Genomic DNA, 23588 nt, shown 5'->3' with positions numbered 1-23588 from the left:
AGTAACAAAGCCTGTTCCAGTTTGCTTCAGAGCAGTGGGACTTAAATACACTTAAAATGGGAGGGACAATGGGAACAATAGTATTTCTGTGGAATGCTGAAGTGTTTACATTTTGGTGTGTTCATGAAAAGCATCACAGGTAACTGAAAAATAAGTTCTCAGCAGATTCTGTAAGATCCAAGTGAGCAGAAAATAGAAGTCCAAATATATTAATATATTAAATTAATTATATTGATTATATACTAATAATTAATACCAATAAGCAGTAAATTGTACTATGATAATTTTTTATTATTATAACAGTATCTTCTTATTTTTAAGCCAAACACATGTGGAAAGAAGCTCTGCTGATCTCAATCTAACCTCCCACTTGAAGCTGAACTATTGCCAGCAATAGATCACATTGCTTAAGCTCAGTCTTGAAAGTTTCCCAGGACAGAAACTCCACCACAGCTTTAGGTACCTGTTACAGTGCTGTAGTAACCTCCTAGTGAAAAACGTTTTTTTTCTTTTCCTAAATATTCAACCTGAACCTCCAAAATCATACATTTCGATGATGTTCCAGTCCCTTGTTTACCATCTCCTGTTGCCAAGAAGGGTTTGGCCCCTTCCTTTTGGTTGCTCCCTTTCACATTGGCCATTTGATTGCCATTGGACCTTCTCTTTGCTCATTAGTCCTCATTAGTCATGGTGCTACAGGCCCATGAACATCTCGGTTCTACTTGGTTCCATGTTGGTTCCATGTTGCTACTGACAGAGGAAAGCAGAAAAATTGTTAGTCATATAAACCCTTCTGCATAATCTTCTCTTAGATCACTATAGTGCAATCCCACTGGCCCCAAAGTTAACTTTTCTGTGTTTCTTTACAAAATTCTCTGTAAAACACATGTAGTGGGTACAATATTCACTGTCTGTGAAATCAGGGTTGCACTGGGACACAATTTTCCCTACCATTTTAGGTCTATATGTTTCCCACATGTTTCAGCTAACACAAATTAGCCTTTTCCTATTTGGTCACAAATTACATGGTGCCAATATGTGAAAACTCTTTTCCTAAAGGGGGCAGTTCTTCCTCTTATTATCCTACTCTTTCCTTTCTTGTCCCCGGAGATGCTTAGAGTTTGAGGAGAAAAGAAATGAACATTTTGCAGAGGACTGGGATGAGTTTAATTGCTTTCACATTTTTAGTTATGTACAGATAGAAAAACACAACAAGAAGACCTTCTCTGGGGACTTGTGTATGGGAACTCTTCTCATGAAACCTCTGCTTTTGTGGAAAAACTGTTGTAAACCAAAAGGGCTTTTGCTGCATCCTGTCATTTTGTGGTATAGAACTGCAGTGTTGTGGCTTCAGCTTGAGTTCTTCTTAGTGAAAATGGTGTTGGAATACATACAGTAATTAGTAGTGACTAAATTCTACTATTGTCTTATTGAAAGCCAGTGGTAAACATGTTACTATTTAGCTGGTGTTCTCTAATTGCACAAAGAAAGTCTTCGAGAGAAGAACAAGGCTTTTTTTCTGTCTGACAACTGGTGATAATACCTGAAAACTGACTCATTTGGTAGTTGTCACCACCTGGCATTGATATTCATTCTCTTTCTTTGTGTGAAACAGTTATTTGAATCTTACTAGCACTAGATCTCAGCATTATTCACAGAGAGGGATTAATACTGCACTGCATAATATTCCCCCAGGGGAATCCAGGTTCAGAAAATGCCATATAATCTCCTAACCTTATAGAGGATTTTGAGTTTATTTGGCCTTAATCTTCTGGTTTCTCTCTATTGATGACTCTCCTTTTTAAACAGCCTGTAGCTCAATGTGGAACCCCAGGGACAGAGGTCACATCTCATATGTCCTCTCTAGAATCATCTTTGGAAGCAAGATCTGGGATCTACACAGCCTGAAGCATATGAACATAAATCCTCGACATAATTCATAAAGACAGAGAACAGAGAGATAAATACTTATAAAAATTTGGGCCTGATAGAGGTGAAGAAGAATCACAGGTCTGTCACTGTGTAATAGATCTTCCAGAAATTATTTTCAGTGCAAGAGTTTCTAAGGAAACACGAACAAATTCCTCCTAGAATGTGGTTTTAGAAATTCCACCCTATGAGAATTGCACTATTCATAAAAAATAAGCAATATATAAATTAGAGCGAGTATATGGTTCCAGTACCTGTAAAATTATAACAATTATGTAGTATTTTTCCTCCTGTTATTGCCTGTATCCATAACTCTGATTGATAAATAGTAAGTAACACATTAGAGGTGCCTGGAACAATTTGCCTAACTTGCAGAGAGCTATGGTCATTCCAAAGATGCCACAATAAAACCTTTAGTTTCCAAATTCTTTGGTGGCTCTTTAGTGTCCCAGACATATTAGTGAGGTGCTTTGCTTACCCTGAAAACAAATGTGGCACAAATAAAAAAGCAGCTCAGCCTAATGCTGGTAAACTGGATTGTTGAAGAGTTGTACAGGGACACAGAGAGCCTCCAGCTTCTACATAAATCTTTCTCAAGCTGGTAGTGAATGAGATGTCCCCATAGTTTGGCTGTTCATTTGTCTAAAAAACATGACTGGGTTTTCAGCCCAGAATTTGACATAGGATTGTGCTGTCTTAAAGCCCACAATGCCTGTAAGTACTAATTAGTTCCTTTGCACCCAAAGGTGACAGTGAAATAAAGATGCCAGCTTCCAATTCCACTTAATTTATAGCTTGTTGCAACAACAGTGCTTCTGAGTAGTCAAGATGCACAGAAAAATTGGCTGAAAAATCTGCTCCTGCATGTAACATAAAATCAAAAGCATCAATAGCAGCATTTCTGATCTTTTCTTCTGCTGATCCACCTTCATCCCAGTGGAAGTTTTGAGACTAATAATGGTAAATGATCTCCCTAATTTCACAAGTGCAAATGTCCTTCAGAATCCGTGTTTCCCCAGCAATGCACGGACATACACACACCCAACCTCAGCCTAAAATGCATCTCAGGCTCATAGATTTAGGAAGTTATTTGACTTCCTAAACTTGGCTATAGGTTTCCTTTTGAAGAAGAAAACATGAAATTTGTACCCTGAAAAAAACCCACCCCACATTAAAAAGCCATTAGAAAAAAATGATTAGACACGGGGTAAGGAACAGAACCTGGAATAAAACTGCAAGAAAATCCCTGTTGAGGAGGGCTGGAAGTTTTGATGCAGAATGAGGTTATACATCAGAGAACAAATTTGTTTTATGAGAAATTCAGTGATAATATATAACAACTAACAACTTCTGAACAATTAAAACAGTTCTAGCATGAGATTATTCTTATGATGGTCTCAGGTGCAGAATTAGGAAAAAAAAGAAGTTAAAGCAAGGATAATGCCCTGCTGGAAATAACTGATAAAGATTTCTACTGCTTTGTGTGGTAGATAGCTAAATATCTGAAGGGATAAGAATTCCCTATCAGTTTCTTGTCTAGTAACATTGGCAATTATTAACCTGTTTAATTTATTTTCAGAGAAGCTCTGTTTACTCTCAGCTGAAGGAGCTTTGACATACATGAGCAAGGGGTTCCAGTTAATTTGCTGAGTCTTGCTGGTGCTGAAGAAATTTGCTGACCCTGTTGATTGTCCAAGCCCCTATTATCTGTCTCCTTTTCACTTCATGCAATTATTCCCTAACTCCTTCTTTGGCATCTTGCTAGGTGATTGCTTTGATCATCTTTCAGCTGGTTAGCTTCCTCTGAGCAGCCCTCTGCTCTCCTGAAGGCTTTCATACATTTACATGCACGTGCTAGCAGAAGGAAGGGAGAAGACGAATCTCCCCTGGCAATTTCATAAAATAATATCCTGCTGATGAATTTATAGCTAAGGTTAAAATAATTGCTTTAGTACCTCAGTAACTGACTCTCTATGGGAATAAAGCTTGAAGCTGGAAGCAAGCTTAAATTAAAGCAAACAATAGGGAAATTCCATATAGTGAATGATGGAAGTTGTAGAATCTGAAAAGGGAAGAATAGAAAGAGATGTTTCTTTGCATTCCTGGTGAGTTCAGTCTTGAAATAGAAGCTTCAGATTGGTTGTTGTCCAGACAGTTCACATATTTAATAAATTTCTCTGTTTTGAAAGAATAACCATAGCAATCCAAATTCTTCTTTTTATAACAGAGTTAAGACTTAGTTACTAGTCTTTGCATTCTCTACCTCTCCATAAGTGAAACGAGCAGGCTGCACTCCAAAGTGCTTAAGAAGCTGTAAACCTAAAAGCATACATATAACCAGCAGAAAGTGCTTGTGAAATCTTTAACCTTGTTTAGAACTACATTTTACATGACTCCCTCAGTCAGAATCTGACCTACATTTTATCTTCTCTTTGTTTCACAATGGATTTTCAAGTGTTCCTGGTTTTGCCCTCACCTATATTGGAAAAACAGCTCACGGCTTCCCGAGCACGTCATTGAATCACCTCTGAAGAAAACTGTCCGATAGTAACGCATGATGAAGGCTCACTAAATGCCTCCACTCAGACACATGCCTTAGCTCAGTGAGAAGAACTCAGGAGCACATCCAGGTGGATACTGTTGTGGTTCTCATTGCCCATCAGAATTACTGGTTTGCTGTGCAGCTGTGCTTATCCTAAACTGATCCTCTAAGGCAACATCCAGTCTGCGTAGTGTTACAAACTTAACTTAGCTGGGTAAATCAGGAGCTTAGTATTCCTTGATTCCGTAACTGTTGAAGGGGATGAACAGGATTAGAACAGGAGCTTAACTTAGATGTGCTGAATTATCTTCTCAAGGTGTCTAGATATGTCTGCTGAATCATTTTCTGAAAGCCAGCCTCACCATTCAGTGACATAATGGTACTTTACAGAAGCTAAGCATCTACTGTAGGCAGTTCTGTTAAGACACTTCAGTTGCAGATTTTGCCAGCTGCTGCTTTGACACAAAAAGGGGCCCAAGTAGTAAAATGCAAAATTCGTGCTGTGTTTGATCTGTCAGGAAGAAAGTTGGTTAAATATGCAGAAGTTAAATAATTGAAAATGTTTTGAAGGTTCTAAATTCAGGTGACTTCATTTAATCTTTTATATTAGTAAATTTGGTTCCCGTCGTTTTTGATATTTATATGCTGAGTACATTGCTGTAATGTATTAAAAATTAGCTGATGATTAGAACGGTATGTTTTAAATGAGAGTAAAATGTTTCCCCAATTATGAGACAGAAAATTAAACAAGAGCAAAAGCATATGCTAGAAGCATGTAACTCATGAAGCTTTGAGACATCGCAGGCAGTGTGCCATGACATTTGCCAACATTTCTGGGTTCCTCTTCTGGCTTGCTCTTTGGCCTGAGATCTCTGGCACTTAAAGCCCAGTTGGAGGTTGCTACAATAAGAAGAAATGTTTGACAATTTTGCCCTCAGTTTCCAAAAGCTGAGCATAGTATTTTTAGGTGCCTTCCTTGTAGCACTAATGTGATTTAATTAGTTTACAAAAACTTTGGTAATTTTTGAGAAAAAGGTACTGTGTTTGTGTCCTCCCATGTCATCTCTTGCCCAATCCTTCTTTCTCTCTGAGGTCATTTGAGGGACAAAGGCCTACCCAGTAAAGCATCAACATACTAATTGTAGCATTGTTTATACTACTGAAACCCCACCTCTTTCCCACTTCCTGCCTCTGAAACTTATATTTTCCAGGAACACAAAGTCTTTCTCAGCCAAAATAGTGGCAGAGGTGGCAAGCTGACTTTACTAACACTGAATCTTATGACTTTTGCTTGGAGTGCCTCTTTATTTAGTTCCTGTTTGTTTGATCCTAGATGCAATCTCCTCATCAAATCATCTTGTCATTAGTTACTAATGAAACTGACGCATGAGTAAGCTATAGAAGGAATACTTCCCTAACTAGGAGTGTGAAGGACACATAAAAATATCTCAGAATGGCTCCCTGATTTGTTGAGGATGGTTCTTTTTATCCTGAGTGTTTTTATTTCTCCTCTGCTCTTCAGGGGTTTTCTAGTTTAGTTTCTAGTAACTTAGATAATGGGGTGTTTTTGGTGACAGGAAGTGCTCATTTTGTGGAATGATAAACATGATGTTCAGTTATGCTTCTATTACTTGTAGCCCATGTCCATTAATTTACACTTACACAAATGACTTCTACTGATCTGTGTCATTCTGATATTTTTTGTTTTGCTTTCTCCCCCAAGATTTCTCAAGTGCCTAAAGTGTCTTTCCATTACAAACTAGAGCAGAAATCTCACATTTCAAGTGGGTTAAGTCCTGAATAATGGCATATCATTTTTTTTTAATTCAAGATCCTGTTGTCCATAAAAGAATAATTTAAAGCACAAAATGAATATTCCTGTAAGGCACAGAAATCATGTTGCCTATTTTCCTATTGTTTTATTGTTAAACTGTCCTGCACTTACGATGCATGAGTTGTAAGAAAACATTTTTTGCAATGGGCCATTTAAATTCTCTGTGTCTCTGATGTGGGTTTTATTGTGGCTTATAATAGCGTTATATTCCCAGGTAATATATTCTCACATCAGTGTTGCCATTTAATGCAAAGCACCTATTGCTTTATGGAGTATTTATCCCCAAAATCTTGTAACTCAATAATACCAGAATACATGGAACATCACCAGGAGGAAGCATTTACTGTATCTGCAGGTAGATGGTTTGACTAATGTGTTTGTCCCACATGTTTTTTGGGGGGTGTGTGCTTAAGACAACTATTGGCAGTTGTTAGATTGTAGTAAAGGGATAGACAGAGGCTGGTAGGAAAATGAGGGCTGGTGTTATCCTTGCTCATATCAGCTTGAATTTGTCATTTTCTACTGTAATCCTTTGACTTATTCCACATCACGTGCTACAGCTTGACCTGAGCCATGCTAGATAATTAACATCAAATTAAACATCTTTACTAGAAAACAGCAGGGGTGAGATAAAAGCACAAAATTTTAATTTAAACAAAGACCTAAAATTGAAATCTTCCTGTTGGGAGAGAGGAGTCTCTTTCTATTTCATACTGAAAACTCATGAGACATAAATTTTTTTGTTTGGTTTGAGTGTCTTTCCTCCCCTTTTATCTTTATCTCCTGACTATGGGGTACTTATAATTCTTTATTTGTATAAAATCAAAAAATCAAAAAGCCCACCCCAAACCACTTTTTAATTTATGAATTACAAGACAAACCTGAAAATATTTAAGGATAACAGAAATATTTACCTCCATTTTGTAGATTTTTTTTTTTTTTTTTTTTTTTTTACTTTTGTGTGGCCAACTCATGATTTTGAGCATTGGCAAAGCTTGTTTGGATGCTGAACAAACATTGCAGGTAACTGTCTTCAGGTGTTTATGCAAACTGATAGGAACATCACCCGAGCCTTCTCTTCTCCAGGCTAAACAGTCACAGTTCTCTCAGCCTTTCCTCATCTGAGAGATGTTCTATTCTCATAACCATCTTTGTGGCCTTTTTCTGAACTCTCTCCAGTTGCTCCATATGTGTTTTGTACTGAAGATCTTAAGACCTGGATGCAGGACTCTAGGTACGGCCTCACCAGAGCTGAGTAGAGAGCGAGGATCACCTCCCTTGACCTGTTGTTTGCTTCCAAAGACCTTGCTGTAGTGAAGTTTGGTGGCTGTACTTATAAATTCTTCATCAAGCCCGAAGGATATACTCAAATAATGCAGATCCTCATGGAAGACTCAAGGACATGCTTCAGCTATAAGTGAACCACTCTGTCTGGAACTTGTTTGAGTGTGTGCTCTTTCCCAGGGCATGAACACATTTCAGTTCTTAAAAATTTCCTCAATTCTCTCAGCACTAGAGAAAAAATAGTATAACTAAGCTGTCAAATTTTTCTCCATAACTTTGTATATGGAAGAACGACATTTCAGAGCTTAGTCTCTTAATTATAGAAAGTGTTGCCGGAACACAGATGGAATTCTTGTTTGCCCTTTTCTTTCCACTATGGGAGCAATTCAGATGATGACCTTATCTTAATTTACTGTGCTGTGTGAAGAAACAACTGTTTTTTTCTGGCTCCTGAGATAACTGCCTGCTTGCAGGAGGGCTTCAGTGACCCATCATTCACTATTTCTGTGCCTCGTAATGTGAGCTATAAAAACAAGAAACATTTTGGTTGTTTCCCTGTCTTTCCCTCTGCTGCCACCGTACGGTTCAGTGTCATTAAGCCCAGAGATGATGAACCTCAGTGTGTTTTTAGAATAGCACTGCTCTGCTTTTTCCTGTTCTTTTTTTGTGCCTTCAGAGAATACTTCAGATGGCACATGTGCATTGCTGATTTTTCAGTGAAAATGTTCAAGATAAAAACTATCTCGAGCAAAGGACACGCTAGCTCTGGAGAGAGGCACAATGTGTTTGACTTTCTTCCTTATCAGACGCTTTTTCTTGACTACAGGATCTGGGAATCCCCACTCCTCCAGGCTGCCAAAGAGAATGACCTTGCTGCCATTAGGAAACTTCTCACTGACGGAACATGTGATATCTATCAGAGAGGTAACTGGGATTACTCGAGAAAAATGGTTTTCCGTGCAAGGCAAGAGCTTCCTACGATGAGTAGCTTGTAAGTTCGCTAAAACATTTGCATCAGCAGAGTCAGATGATGACTTAAATTGGTGTCAGCAACTTTGCAACCAAGTGAGTTTTCTGACTTGGTTGTGCTCATTTGCTTCGTGCCTGAGGTCGGCCATCAACTTACAAACACCTGAAGTTTCTGCTCAGTTTTCAGATTTTGTTGAAGTGAAGGACAGAGACTGTGCAGTTTTGTGACTGTACCAGGCACTACTGAAGGGAGGTCATAGCACTCCCATAATTTCCCACCTCAATAAATCTATTTCTGCTTTTGTCCCATACAGTTGAATGTCTTGACAATTCACATACTTCTACTCTTTTTAGGTGCTGTGGGAGAGACTGCCCTTCATGTAGCTGCCATGTATGATAACTTGGAGGCAGCAGTGGCTTTGATGGAAGCAGCTCCTGAGCTTATCAATGAGAGGATGACATCAGAACTTTATGAAGGTAATATCACTGGGGAAGAGGATGGGCAGGATTCCCTGAAGGGGGGGAGAGGAAGTACTACCTGCACTTTTAGGAAATTGGCTTATACTGCTCCTGGTTCAATATGTTGCTAAACTGTTACACAGCTAAACCAACATACAAATGGCTTCTGACCTTTCTTGGAAGGTGGAATTATATTAAACTTGAGTACACACATGTGCAAACATGCAAAGGCCTCGACCAGGGAATTGCAAGGGATTGGAAAGGCACTGCAAGGATATGTACAGTTTGCTTTCTGACATACTCGTTGGTAAAAAAAGGGATATCTGCCTAACCTCCCCTGGAAGGAGAAAAAGTAGTTACTTGGTTGAGAAAACGAGGAATGTGGCCACTGCTTTTGAGGCTAAACTCCTATCCAGATTTTAAAAGAATGCTTCTGGTTGAGTACACAGAAATTCCAGTCTGAATCTCAAAGCCACTAAAATAATAATGATGGGGTTTTAAAAATTCTAAAGCCTAGTTTGAAGGATTAGAGGAAATCTTTGGGAGTTTTTTCTTGACCTTATCTTCATTTCTTATGAAGGGAAGTGTAGTCAATCTCATAACTTTCTGTTTGCTTCCCAGAAGAATGTGGCAAGTCTTGATTTTCAAAAGGAAAAAAAATCTATAAAGTGCACTCTGTTGGGGTTTTTTGGCAATTTGTAAAGTCAGTTTTAATAAATTCATGAACAGATTTTAGTAGAGTGGAACCTCTGGAAAATCTCTAGGACAACGCTTTGCACAAAACAGGGATAACTTCAAAGCTAACTCCTTTAGCTGCTGTCCATTTACCATGACTGACATGTGAACTGGGGGCTGCCGATCAGCCTGCAGTTGCTTTCTTGGGAGACAAGGTTTTGTTTCTGTCTCTTGCAGGGCAGACAGCTCTCCACATTGCAGCAGCCAACCAGAACACCACGTTGGTGAAGGCTTTGCTTAAGAGAGGAGCCAATGCCAGCACAGCAAGGGCCACTGGGCACTTCTTCAGGCGCAGCTCCCAGAACCTTTTCTATTTTGGTACAGCCTTAACTTGTTCCCTTGCTGCCCTAGGAGGAAACCAGCAGAGTAGTGAGGGGGAATGGGGAGGCTTACTGTAGTCTCCATGTAAAGTGGATAAACAGGGGCTCCTACCTCCAAGTGTCGTCAGACACGCACCTTTTAGCAGACAGTAAGACTTCCTCTGAGTATGTAAATGTTATGTAAATATAAATAGTACACATTTTATAGATTTGCATGTATGCAAATAAATGCATATATTGTATAAAAATTGTAATTTAGTGTCTTCCTAGCAGCAAATTACTTGTCAACCTTCTTATGGAGGTAAACCCCTGAGAAGAACATTTCTTCATATTAGTGTTTTGCGGGACAGGTCTTTTTAACCTTTTTAACCTTTCTGAGTACTGTGAGGAGAGGGGCAGGAAACTGATAAGTTCCCTAAAGTAAGTCCTCCTTTCATCTCCTAAGGCTTCATAGCATGGATAGCTTTCCCTTAGCATCATTCAACCTCTTCTACCTCCTGGGTTCTTAACGTTATTTCTCCCCATTCCTTTCATTTCAGGAGAGCATGTTTTATCATTTGCTGCCTGTGTGGGAAATGAGGAAATTGTGCAGCTGCTCATTGAAAATGGAGCTGACATTAGAGCTCAAGATTCTCTGGGTATGTGCTGTGGGGCTCAGTGAATTGCATAGAGTGGATCTGGACATTTTAATTCAGACTGTTGTCTGTGCATGCAAATATTCTTCTCTCACTAGAAACAGCTGTGGGATGAGGGATATGAGGAAAATAGAAGCCATCAGTCAATTCTCAATCTTGGCACAGGGCTGGGCTATTCCAGATACTTTATCCAGTCTGCTTCCTTCATAGGTAACACTGTTCTTCACATCCTGGCTCTCCAGCCTAATAAGACGTTTGCCTGCCACATGTACAGCCTGATACTTTCCTATGACAGGAACAAAGAGGGACCAGGGTCACTTGAACTGATTCCTAACAATGAGGGACTCACTCCATTCAAATTGGCTGGAGTTGAGGGCAACACTGTGGTGAGTTTGTGTGACACCGGTACCTCGGTACAAAAGAGAAATGGAGACCTTGAAATAACATCATTCAGAGCAAGGGAGTTTGTGCATGTTCTTAGTGGGTAGAAGATACATAACAAGATTTTTTTCCAGAAGTCTTATGTAGGTCCCAAAAACCCTTTATAAGAAATTTCTTTATCTTAATGAAAGAAATTAGTGCTTAAAGAATAGATATTTTCCCCCAACTTTTGAGGCATTTGAGTTAAAGAGGTATTAACAGACAGATTTAGCCAAAGCAATTTTTTGAAAGGCTCACTGAAATTATTGTCTTGGTTGTCTAGATTTCATTATTCTAAAGGTGACACATGGGAAACCTCTTCAGGTATCCACAGGCATTTATTAATAGACAAAATCTTAGCATTTAATGTAAACCCTCATCCTTCCACTCAATGAAAAGCAAGGGTGGTGTTTCTTCTTTAGATTCACAAGGGACAGGATCATTTCCCTTGTCACACGTCTCTTTCGAGAACTTGTAGAAGAGTATTAAAACATTTTTTTTTCTAATCAACATGTAATTCCATCTGAAGTCTATTGTCAGGAGGTATAACTGTGTCAAGTAACTTTAGCAGTTTGATTAGAATTTAGAGTAAAAAGCACTCATCCTTTACGTCAAGCATGAGCTAATAATCAAAGAGGAATCAGAAAAATACCTTCCACTTCTTAACCTGCTGTAATTGTTCCTGAGAGATATGGGAACCTCAACAGCTACCAAGTTCAAGGAAAATATGTCATAATTAAGGGTTTTTAAGAACTTTTTTTGTTCTCATTGCAAAGACATGATATACTGGAAAGCTTCTGATATCCTTGTCTCCCTTCTTTTCTCCTCAGATGTTTCAATACCTTATGCAGAAGCGGAAGCAGAATCTCTGGTCCTTTGGCCCCTTGACCACTGTGCTGTATGATATCACAGAGATTGACTCCTGGGCTGAAGATCAGTCCTTCCTTGAGCTCATTGTATCCACCAAGAAGAGAGAGGTACCGTGGGCACCTTATGCTTTCTGTGTGCAAACCGTGGGGATCATCAATGGAGAGGAATGATGAGTTCGAAGGTTTGAGCTCACTGATATAATCCATAGAGCAAGGACCTTGTACCACGAGCTGCAGAGAATACATGAAGTGTAGGGGTTTATTAATGATCTGGCTACATCTGATGCTTTATATACAGTTTCTTCTGAGGTGTGAAAATTACAAGTTATTGAAAGAACAAGTATGAACAAACTGCAGAAAAGGGTTTTCTCTCACTAGGCTCAAAGATACACTAAGAACCTGTAGAGTAGCTCTAGCAAGTATCTTCCTGTAGCTATGGTACTGATAAACTCTCACAATGTCCCTGTGAGACAGGAGTGCATTCAGAAATCCTAAACTGGAGTGCGTTTTGGAACCACTCATTGTTATTATTCCCTTCATTTAATGACAGGTTATGACTCAAAACAAAGTGGGCAAATTACCTCTGCTGTAGGGTCAAAAGCCCTATAAAGGGATTAATAAGACAAAAATAGCAGAGTGTAATGGCAAGCTTTGACAGATCTCCGTAGGACTTTCAAGGTACACAACCCTATCAGTGGTAATGACCTTAAATAATCCTAACAGGACAGGAAATGAATCAGAAGACACTTCAATTAGCACAGTTCTGCCCATCCTGTATTATTTCCATCTATCAAAATTTTGTCAAACCTTTCTAACAAAAGTTTGAGCTTCTGGAGAGCTTTGCTATGGAGCTGCTGTCTGTGGAGCTCTCATTTGCTCTTACGTGAAATCCTCTAAATTTCTGTAAGTGGTGATACATATGGAAATCCAGAGAAAAGCAGTCCATGTCAAAAAATAGAACCAGCTTAAAAGTTGTCCACTTTAGAAGACTAAACCATAATTCTAAAAAAAAAGCAGAATATTGTGCCTCACTCTTATCCCAAAACGTTCATATAGTGCATGCAGATCCAAGAATCCTAATTTCAGAAGATACGGTGTGCCCAAATATCAAGAGGTGTAACAGTCCATTTTCCAGAATGCTCTTACATATGTGCATTTTCACTTTTTTAATGCATAACTAGTAATTCGTTTTTGCATTTGATATGTTTGGCCCAAAATGTTTGCTGTCTCCTCTAGAAGAATGCCGTGTGTGACCCCATCCCATCATGCCCTCCCTGTTCAATATTGGACTAGAGGAGCATCTTTAACCCCCAGTCAGAAGTGGGTTCCTCTTGTATTAAGGGGAATGCATATACTCAGAGGTATTAAGATGTATTTTATGATCTTGAAGTGGAAGAAAAGTAAAAGAAATAGAAGGGAACTAAGCTACAGGAAGATTATAGTAAGCTTCAAACTTGTATCATCCCTATGAAAATGAAATTTACTCTCCTATGCAAAGAATTCGAGAATACTGGCTCCTATAGAAACCAGGACACCTATAGGTGGATTCTCTCTCATGCAGTTTTAATCCTTTAGGATATTTCATAGGCCATTCAAGAGTTTTGTTAGAGTCATGTCCATTTATGGAAACATTTCTTGCACTTTGCTCACTCAGCAATTTTTGGCTGACTTAGAGGAAACAGGGCATTGTAGCAATAGAAGAAAAACATCCAGAGTGCAGTAAGAAGTTTTTCTTTAAAGTAACCCAGTCACAAAAATTTGACTTACTTTACTTTCTTGCTTATTGCAATAGTCCCCTAAACAAACAATAGAAAGTAAGTCTAGAAATATTTAATAAAATGTGTGGCTCAGATTCATAAGTAAGTTATAAAGTACACCTGTCTCTTCTACTTATGCTCTGTCAGTCTTCTAGTATAAGCTGAAGGCTTGATATAGATGATTCAGTTAATTATCACCCAGATAATAAGGCAGAAACTTAAAAGGTAGTATTTTTACATAAGCCATAGAGCATTAGACAAGTACAAATATCTTTTAGAAAAATGTTTCTGTTTTCTTATTTTAAAACATCTGATAAAAAAAACTTGTGTTGTTTTACTAACAGGAATATTCTGTCCTACACAGAGGACAAATTTATTCCAGTATCTAACATGCTTTTCTTGTACTTCTCACTGGTACTCAAAAGCTGTTCTCTGCAGGATATATTTCTTTTTTCCAAAGCTCTTTATTGTCAAACTGAGCAAATCCAATGCCCACTAGAGCATTCCACTTTTGCAAAGTAAATTCAGTTTTCTAATGCCGAATAGGGTAGATGAGAATAGTTTGTTAACACCCTCTCAGGAAAATTTGTGAACGATGTTTATAAAAAATGCACTTTTGGCAAGTAATTCCTTCTCTTGCTCTTTCTCAGGCACGCCAGATCTTGGACCTAACACCTGTGAAGGAGCTGGTGAGCCTGAAGTGGAACATGTATGGTCGTCCCTATTTCTGTTTCCTGGCCTTATTCTACATCCTCTACATGGTCTGCTTCACCATGTGCTGCGTCTACCGGCCTCTGAAACCCCGAACAGGCAACAGAACCAGCAGCAGGGACAACACAGTCTATGTCCAGAAAATGCTTCAGGTACTGTGACTGTAGGGAGTCAGAGCCCCATTGGGCAATTCCCATTTAACCTACTCAACTGGAAAGTCCAAGCCTTCCCCAGTCCCCAGCTATTGCAGCTGTCCTCCTCCCCTCTTTCGGCCAGCTGACCTTTGTCAGGGAGGAATAGGAGGTGGGCTCTGTTCTCCACTGCTGGGGCTGGGGCTGGTTCCTCTGGCATTGCCAGGACTACTCATGTTTATTATAGTAAAAATACGTTTTCTTCTCCCCCATCCTCTTTTTAAATTAACTTTCACTTTCTTTAAATTCTAATTGTAACTTCCATTAACTTTTCTTCAGGAGTCATACGTGGCATATGAGGATGAGCTGAGGCTGGTGGGGGAGCTGATCACCGTCATTGGAGCTGTAGTAATTTTGGTTCTCGAGGTAAGAGAAACAGTGAGCTATACAGTTTCAAGTTTCATCAAGGCAGATTTTACTTACAGACAAACATGAATTTGTGCTCACTACTTGGTAGGGCTTATTTGCTTAGGCTGAGTACTTCGACACTTCAACACAATAGATATTGCCAACAGTGTCTATTAGATGAGACAGAGAATGTGACAATGTCCTAGTAAGACTCCAGGTGCGGAAGAAGCAATTAGAAGGATTGGTCGCACTCTCAAATACTGTCTGCAGGGTAATCCACAGTTCCTGTTAGCACCATCCATGGTCCAGCTGACTCCCAGATGTTGCTTCACCCAGTACCCATAAATATCCCTCTGTTTAGGGGTGCTGGGTGAAGTGATTTCTGTGCATAAACAGAAAAGTTTATATTTAATTAGAGATCAGTTACACTTACGGACTTGTAACAGGAGCCTTTCTCCACCATCCCCCACTTGATTTTATTATAATAGGAAATAGATTTGTGAGAAAACTAAAAACACGATGACAGGAAGAACTGAAAATAAAACAGGGCTTGTAAAGAGCTTTCTGCCTGTGTGGCGTACATCAGGCACAGTATCACCAGCTGGTCAAAGGAGGTGGTTGTCCCCTCTGTGTTCTGCACTGATGTGACCTCAGCTTGAGTGCAGTGTGGAGTATGATATGTTCCAGAGGACAAGTCCTTCTTCCTGTGCTTAGTCAGGACTCTGGGGCTAAGGCTACAACTAGCACAGTGTGAATTATAACAAACTCCTTTGATTCACCAGGAAGGTCTTTTTTTCTTTTTTACTGAGGCACCTCTCTGCGACGTGTCTCTCAGTCTGCCCAAGCATTCTTAGATTTTCCAGCAATCTCTGTCTCATCCCAAAAAGGGCCCACCTGACTCAACCATTCTGATTTTAAAGTAATGTAGAAGTTGATCCATCAAAGGAGATGTGGCTGACTCTAAGAACTTGTGAATGTTGGTGGTTGCCATGACATTTAGTAATATGATGGAAACTCTGTGAGTCCTCAAGTTAATAGGATGTCTTTCTTAGATTCCAGATATCCTTAGAGTTGGAGCAGCGAAATACTTTGGGCAAACAATCCTAGGAGGGCCTTTCCACATAATTGTGTAAGTACAGAACACTAAGTCTAATAAATATATTGTCTCTCGTTTTCCCCACTGCTCTCTTTTGCCAGATGAGTTGCTTTCTCCATGTTTTTAAAGTATTCCTTCTCTGGATTTCTTTCTCTTAATGACTTGACTGATACTTCCTTTACTGAACATTTTTTCACTGTCTCTTTTTCTTTGCAGCATCACATATGCCTGCATGATTCTGGTGACCATGGTGATGCGTCTCACCAGCACGACTGGGGAGGTGGTGCCCATGTCCTTCGCCCTGGTGCTGGGATGGTGCAATGTCATGTACTTCGCACGAGGCTTCCAGATGCTCGGACCTTTCACCATCATGATCCAGAAGGTGTGAGACACAAACAAATATGGGCTATTCACACACATCCTGACACCTCTTTGCAAATGGGGAGAACTGTAAGAATACTTTTTTCTCCCTCAGGACTATTTGCTTAATTTTGCGTTAATGTCAAATGAACAAGTTCTTGTCTGCACAGAGCATTTTAGAACTTTCACATTCTCTCCTTACTGCAAAAGTTTCCTTTAGTCCACTCATGGTCTTAAAATCTGGAAAAAGATTTACATAGGGTGGCACTGTGACTTGGTGGAGCACTTGGGCCTTATGGCGGCTCTGTCTTTGCTCTACAGATGATATTTGGAGATCTTATGCGCTTTTGCTGGCTCATGGCTGTGGTGATATTGGGCTTTGCATCAGGTGAGTCTACAAAGAGAAAATAATAATATGTTACCCCTGCCAGCTGCTTCGGTATGAATTAAGAGTGTGGGTTTTGATTTAATCTCTGATTGCCCTCTGAATATCTGGAAAAGCTGGTGATGATGTTTAGCTTCTATTTCTCTGAGCATGGTCACTTTCCCAGTACTGATTTCTGTTCTCATGAGTTTGGTTTTCAATTCTTGCTCTTTCTAGGGTAATAGAAATGAAGATAATTCAGATAATTCCATATATTTTTAAGTCAAGGTCTAAAAACATACTGCATTTATGATATTTGTCTGTAGAAAATTAGATTAACACACATAGTTTTATCATATCCTTGAGGATGAAAAGATCACTACTTTGAGAAATAAATAAACAATCAAAGTAATTTTGGGTCATTTTATCATGGAGACCAGTGATTCTAATCAGGGATTTGTCCTTGCGTAGAAACACGTGCATGTCCTGCCCGGACTAATTTTTTTTTTGTCAGAATCTCTTACAGGATTCTGTTATTCCTCCTGGAATGTGATTCCTGTTGTTAAACTCTCTCTTTTTCTCCCAATTCCTCTCCTCCAGCTTTTTACATCATCTTCCAGACAGAGAACCCTGAAAACCTTGGGCAGTTCTACAACTATCCCATGTCCTTGTTCACCACCTTTGAGCTGTTCCTCACTATCATTGATGGCCCTGCAAACTACGATGTGGACCTGCCCTTTATGTACAGCGTGGTGTACTTTGCTTTCGCCATCATTGCCACCCTCCTTATGCTCAACTTGTTAATTGCCATGATGGGTGACACCCACTGGAGGGTGGCCCACGAGCAGGATGAGCTCTGGAGAGCCCAGGTAATCTAGCTCAAGTGGGCATTCCTACATTATTTCAAATAGCAGCTAGAAGCCCATCAGTCTTTCTTGTCCAGCCTGTGTCTCCCTAGATGTTTGTTCCCTACGCGGGGAATCTCTTGTTAAACAGAATTGAAGTTGCATCTTGTTTTTGCAAATCCCATTTCTGTATAACTGAGAGTTAAATTATAATTATAGGGATTGACTGAGGGGGTAATGTTCATAGGAAGGCCAGGAGTGTCCATTGAAAGAAGTTGGCCTGACTGTCTTGGTCAAAAGGCAAAGAAATGCAACCAGTTCTATAGCTAATCAACAGGAAATCCATCTCCTATACTTTTCTGTGAGAAAGCAGTCAGACAAATGGTTAAACATAGTCATGTGGCCACAGTGGTAAGTTCTGATGATAATTAAAGTGGGTGTAGATATTCTCTTCTCTAGCTTGCAATTAATTACCCTACTCATTGCCTTGAGGTATAAAAGGAAAGAAATTGAACAGTGTTTTAAGATCACCACTACTTCTTCAAAACATGTCACAGTTAGACCTAAATTAGTGACTGCCCAATAAGAAATGGAATACAGACTCTATAATTTTTTTTAATTACATGAGGAGCTGTAATAAAGTATGGTATGGGTTGGTGTTCATGAAACTAATATTTTTGAAAGAGAGTCTCGTTGTTTTTCTAATTCATCTGAGTTTTCTCTTTTTTCTCATTCCAAAGGTTGTTGCTACTACTGTCATGTTGGAGCGGAAACTGCCACGGTGCCTCTGGCCCCGCTCAGGAATCTGTGGGCGGGAATTTGGGCTGGGGGAGCGATGGTACCTCAGGTGAGTTCTCTTGGCATGTGTATGTAAGGATCCAACAAGAAGAACCCAATGTATGGATGTTAATAACGAGCCTTTTCAGTGGTCTAGGGAGTGTTTGAAGTGCTTTCCTTACAGAATATAGACCCCAGTCTCTTTTCTGTCTCTGACTGATAGATAGACGAGCACTGCCCCCCTCAGAAAGCTCTGCTGTGCATTTCCTTGTGAAATCAACTGATGCATTCTCATCCAGTAGTCACATTGGGCAGACCCCAGAAACTGCACAGGTTATAAGACCTGAATTTTTCTTTCAAACTTCTTATAATGACTATCACTGAACTTCAGTGCTTTGCTTGGTTGGCTGTCCCTGTCCCTGGGATGCATGAAATGGCAGAGGCAGTATTGATCTATCAGGCATTCAGAAGCAATGAGTTGCCCTGTGAATGACTCAAAATCAGAACAGGAATAATTGAAGTCAAAATTTCTTTCTCGTGTGAACCTAGTAAATATGTTATACTTCGCGATGACTGTGTCAGGTGGCAAAGGCACAGGTCCAGGATTTCAGTTTATGCATTGAACTAAAAAACTGTCTGTAGTCAAGATAACACAAAATTCATCATTATTTCTGATTTTAATCAATATTTATGCCAGGTGAGAAAAGATTTAACTTTTGGGCATTTGCATTTTCTAACTATGCCATCTTTTGCTGATAGAGCCAGAAGGGGGAGTGGTGGCTATATGAATCATAGAATCATAGAATATCCTGAGTTGGAAGGGACCCACTAGGATCATCAAAGTCCTGGTCCTGCATAGGACCTTCTGCAGTTTTTGCAGACAATTGATCCTCGTGGATTTTCAGATTTACTGGGCAGGACAAGCAGACCTAAAGTGGTGCCAATATGCAACACTTTCAGTCCAAGGCATGGAATATAACAATATACTGCAAGAGCAATGTCCCAGAAATTCACTGGGAATAACTGGGAATGCCAATTATTCACTGGATGCTGTGAGAAAAGAGTGTTGCTGTGATTTAGTTCTGTCAAATCACATGGATGTTCATTATGTATTTGTGGGATAGCAATTCAGAAGACAATCAATAAGTAATGTAGAGGAGGATTGGTGGAAGTGGAGCAGTTAAGTAAAAGTTCAGCCAGAGATGAGTGACATCCTGAGGCTAGCAGCCATAGAGTATCAGAGGAGGAAAGTCAAAAACAGGTAGAATAAATGAATATATGCATATATGCAAGGTCTGCAAATTGCTTATGGCTGGCAAAATGGAATGGGCAAATCACGACCAGGAAATGAGTTAAAGGACAAGAAACCACAGGCAGACATTGGTACTGAAGTCGATGGGGATGAAGGTCTAGGAGATAACTGTGCTAGTAGCCCCTAGCATCCTGCCTATAATCAGTTACCTGTGCAGATTTTTCTGGAATGTCTGTGTCAGTAGGCCTGTTTTTTGGATGGGTTTGTTGATAAGCTGGTGCTTTCCTACTTCGTTCAGTTTATATTTTTTAATCCTCTTACAGAATTGAAGACAGGGTTGATCCCAACAAACACAAGATGATGCGTTACACAGAGGCATTTAAGGCTCAGGATAGGGATAACTATGAAAAAGGGTCAGAAAAGCTGGAAACCAATGGCGACACCCTGTGCAAGAAGGATCTGTCTGCTCTGTCACTGTCACGGAGCACATCCAGAACTAGTTCTCACCGTGGCTGGGAGATCCTGAGGCGCAACACCTTCCGCCAGCTTTGTGGAGAGGTGGGGCCTGCCGTGGACGAGGAGGTCTATGATGTCTAAGAAGCCTCTATTTTCACGCCACCAGATGGATCCCTTTTGCCACGACGACAGTTGTCTTTTACAGCTGCTCATACACTCCCCATCATGCAACACACATTCATCAGCCTTGAAGAACCCTGCTGGTGAAGATTTTGTGAGCAGTTCATGGCATCTGTGCTATGATAAAAGAATGCAGTTTTTTCTCTCCTAAGTGTCTCTGCAATTGCACTGATTGCACCGAGCTGGTGGGCTTGTTGAGCTGTGTAATGCAAATGATCAAAAGAAGCCTGCAATGGGATTTCATCCATTTACGAAGAAGTGATCAGTAAGCCCTCTTCCAGACTGTTACATAATCTTTCCCCCCAGTTTCACAAAATTGCAATGCTCTCATAGCAAAGAATGACTGAAGTTCTGATTTATGATTTGGTACAGAAGAGAAAAAAGCCCCAAACCCTCAAAAACCCCACAAACCCTGTAACTGATCTCAGGAATGAAGGTAGTTGTTGACACTGTGATGATTAAAAAGGACTGTAACTACTGAGCTGGCATTCAGGGCCTGACAGATGTTGCCCTCTGAAGAAAGGCGGTCTCCATTAACTGCAGTTTCAGCATTTCTGGCTTAGCAGGACTGTTTTGGTTTGGTTTGCTTGTTTGGATTTTTTATTGGTGATGGATGTTTTTGTTTGTTTGTTTTAATTTTTTGTCACATGAATGCACTTTAAGCTTTTGAGAAGAAGTGATTGCTACTCCTGTGAGGATTCTGAAGTGGGAACTTCTTTTCAGATTGAGAGTGTATGAGCTGGTTAGGTGACTTCCAGCAGTGTGAAATTTCAGCAGAGATATTTATCTCCAAAGTAAGCTAAAGCTGGTCTTTTGTTTTCTGTGGAAGAATAGGTTTCTGGACCACAGTTCCCTGACTTATAACTGAGCCATCAAGGTTGAGTAGTGAGCTCCTATGTAACACAGAAAGAAATGGTGAGGAGATGTTGGATAGATGAGTAAGAGCTATTGCAGAGACAGTTCAGAAACTGGTATTCTCTCTCTCTGTCTCTCTCTGAAAGTCTAAAACTATCCAGTAAACAACTGAGGCACCCACACAGATCCCTTCCAGGCATGATGCTGTGCCAGTCTGTCGGATTACCATCTGCCTCAGGCCACTTTAAGAAAAATGAAGGAATATTCAGAGAAATGGGCAGTCATTTCAGGTTTTATTTGTATCCTCAGGAGTGTGGAGTTTCATTCCAGTAGCAGAAGTTAAGCAGAAAGCAATCCACGGTCTTAACATTTCCTTCCAACAGGACTAATAACAGCAACTTTGTTCTTTAAGAAATTAAAGACTATTATCTAGTGCTAGACTTTGAGCCAAATCACCCTGTGATAATCAAAGCAGACAATGAAAAAGCTGACCCCAGTGGACTTCTGATTGTATTGAAATATCACTGCAAACCTCTCCCACACCTTCTCACTTGCAGGTGCTGTAATGAGTATCATGATCGTTGCAATCGTATGTATTTATTTAAATGGCCACTTTCTCTTACTTGAATGTATATTTTTTTTGTGCTCCAGTGGAAGACAGACAGAGGGCTGTCACTCTGGAATTCAACTGTATGCTTTTGAGTTGACTCATGTTATTGAATTGAAGGTGTTGCCTGGTCTCAGTCATTGAAGTGCTGTCCGTCCTTCCCAAAGCCTTTGGCCTTCATACTGGTGATCTTTGGAAATGGGGGCAATGTGATATGTTAACCAGAACTGTGAAATGTTGCTCTGATTGTAGATGAATTTTATTTCATAGCGAATAGGAAATAGGAAGAAGGGGAGAACTGATGATTTCCCCATTTCCCCATCCTATCCTTGGCCCCAAATACAGTAGAATTTTTTGAAAACCACTGAAACACAATTATGATGGAACCATGTACTGTCATTTCTACAGAAGAAATCCCGGACGTGACAAAATAATAATAATAATAATAATAATAATAGTAATAAAATTAAAGGTAGTTTGAAGTACAAGCTGTGTAAGCCCTGGTTCTGATTTTGCGTTCTTCTTCGTTGCTATAAATACTGAGAAATTTGATCTTGCAAATTAAAGCAATACTTTGACATTGCAGGAGGCAGAACATAACTAATTTACCAGTGCCAGGCCTTTTTTGATTTTGGTACCTGTTCTCCATAAAAAGAAAAGAAAAAAAGCCAGGAGCAGGTTTTCTTAAGGAAGTGCCTTCTTTCATAAAATTGCATCCTGTGATAGTTAGCTTTCAAACTCCCTGCACAGAACCCCTGCATACAGCAGCATCAGAACTGTGTAATTGATTTTCTGACTTTGGAATTGCATAATATAAATAGGATAGACAATCATAGAATCATAGAAGGAAGGGGCTTTTAAAGGTCATGTAACCCAGAAACTGAGCAGGCACATCTTCAACTGGATCAGGTTGCGAAAGCCCTGTCCAACCAGACCTTGAATGTTTCCAGAGATGGGGCATCTATCACCTTTCTGGGAAAACAGTTCCAGTACTTCACCACCCTTGTTGTTAAAAAATTTCTTACTGGCTCCTATTGGAATTTGACTTCCAGTTTCCTAAAACAACTTGCATATTAAAAAAAAATCCTGGAAAAAGACCTTGTGCGAAAGTGGACAGAATATTTTACCAATAGTAAATTGATCCCCCAGTCTTCTGTTGATGATCAGTGATGGAGACCATTTTATAATAATTTTATATATTTATATAATTTATAATAGCAGCTACAGAAGAAAATTAGAAGTGTGAAAATTCAGCAGATGTAATGGGCACACCAGTTGTTGGAAATACTAAATTTAATATGTCATTGTGGAATACTTAGGCTCTTTCATTAGGACATATATACATGAAGTGTATAATCATGTAAATCTCAGGTGATGAAGTAATGGGAGGCACTGGAATAACTTTTGAGCTGTTTCAATGCAGTCTGGCTCTGACTCAGCAATAGCAGTGACTGCCGTCACACAGAGGCAAAGCACTTTCACTGTAATATTCTGCATGAATGTGCTGCTTCAAGATTTGCTTCAAGTTTTGTGCTTTTTGATGTACTTATATCCTAAAATTCTGAAACAGTATTGCTATTCCTTGCTGTTGCAAGGTGTCTTTCCTCTCCCTCCTAACAATATTGCAATGATTTCAAAGCAGACATTCCTCCCCTCCCTGAAAGTGCTAACCTCAAACTGTCCTCTACGTTACTGAAGTTTATGATAATGTGATGAGAATGAATGTTTTGATCCAGTTGCTTGTAGTTAAATGAGGTCTATTTTGCCGACAATAAAAATATGAAGTATCTTGA

General features: G+C 39.7%; 1 protein-coding gene across 1 annotated transcript in view; it reads left to right on the top strand.

Annotated features, from left to right (window-relative positions):
- TRPV5 (transient receptor potential cation channel subfamily V member 5) overlaps nucleotides 1–23588 on the top strand; it is a 25149-nt gene extending 1561 nt beyond the window's left edge. Inside the window, exons 2-15 of the mRNA XM_008635416.2 lie at nucleotides 8416–8513; nucleotides 8913–9035; nucleotides 9930–10070; nucleotides 10612–10710; nucleotides 10918–11093; nucleotides 11958–12104; nucleotides 14404–14616; nucleotides 14935–15021; nucleotides 16056–16132; nucleotides 16316–16481; nucleotides 16781–16847; nucleotides 17424–17692; nucleotides 18409–18515; nucleotides 20021–23588. Coding sequence (XP_008633638.1) covers nucleotides 8416–8513; nucleotides 8913–9035; nucleotides 9930–10070; nucleotides 10612–10710; nucleotides 10918–11093; nucleotides 11958–12104; nucleotides 14404–14616; nucleotides 14935–15021; nucleotides 16056–16132; nucleotides 16316–16481; nucleotides 16781–16847; nucleotides 17424–17692; nucleotides 18409–18515; nucleotides 20021–20294 — 2044 coding nt within the window. The 3' untranslated portion in view covers nucleotides 20295–23588. The remainder of the gene's footprint in view (nucleotides 1–8415; nucleotides 8514–8912; nucleotides 9036–9929; nucleotides 10071–10611; nucleotides 10711–10917; nucleotides 11094–11957; nucleotides 12105–14403; nucleotides 14617–14934; nucleotides 15022–16055; nucleotides 16133–16315; nucleotides 16482–16780; nucleotides 16848–17423; nucleotides 17693–18408; nucleotides 18516–20020) is intronic.

The sequence above is a fragment of the Corvus brachyrhynchos genome, unplaced genomic scaffold (genome assembly GCF_000691975.1).
Source record: "Corvus brachyrhynchos isolate BGI_N302 unplaced genomic scaffold, ASM69197v1 scaffold176, whole genome shotgun sequence".
Taxonomy (NCBI): domain Eukaryota; kingdom Metazoa; phylum Chordata; class Aves; order Passeriformes; family Corvidae; genus Corvus; species Corvus brachyrhynchos.
This window is presented reverse-complemented; position numbering and strand designations above follow the sequence as displayed.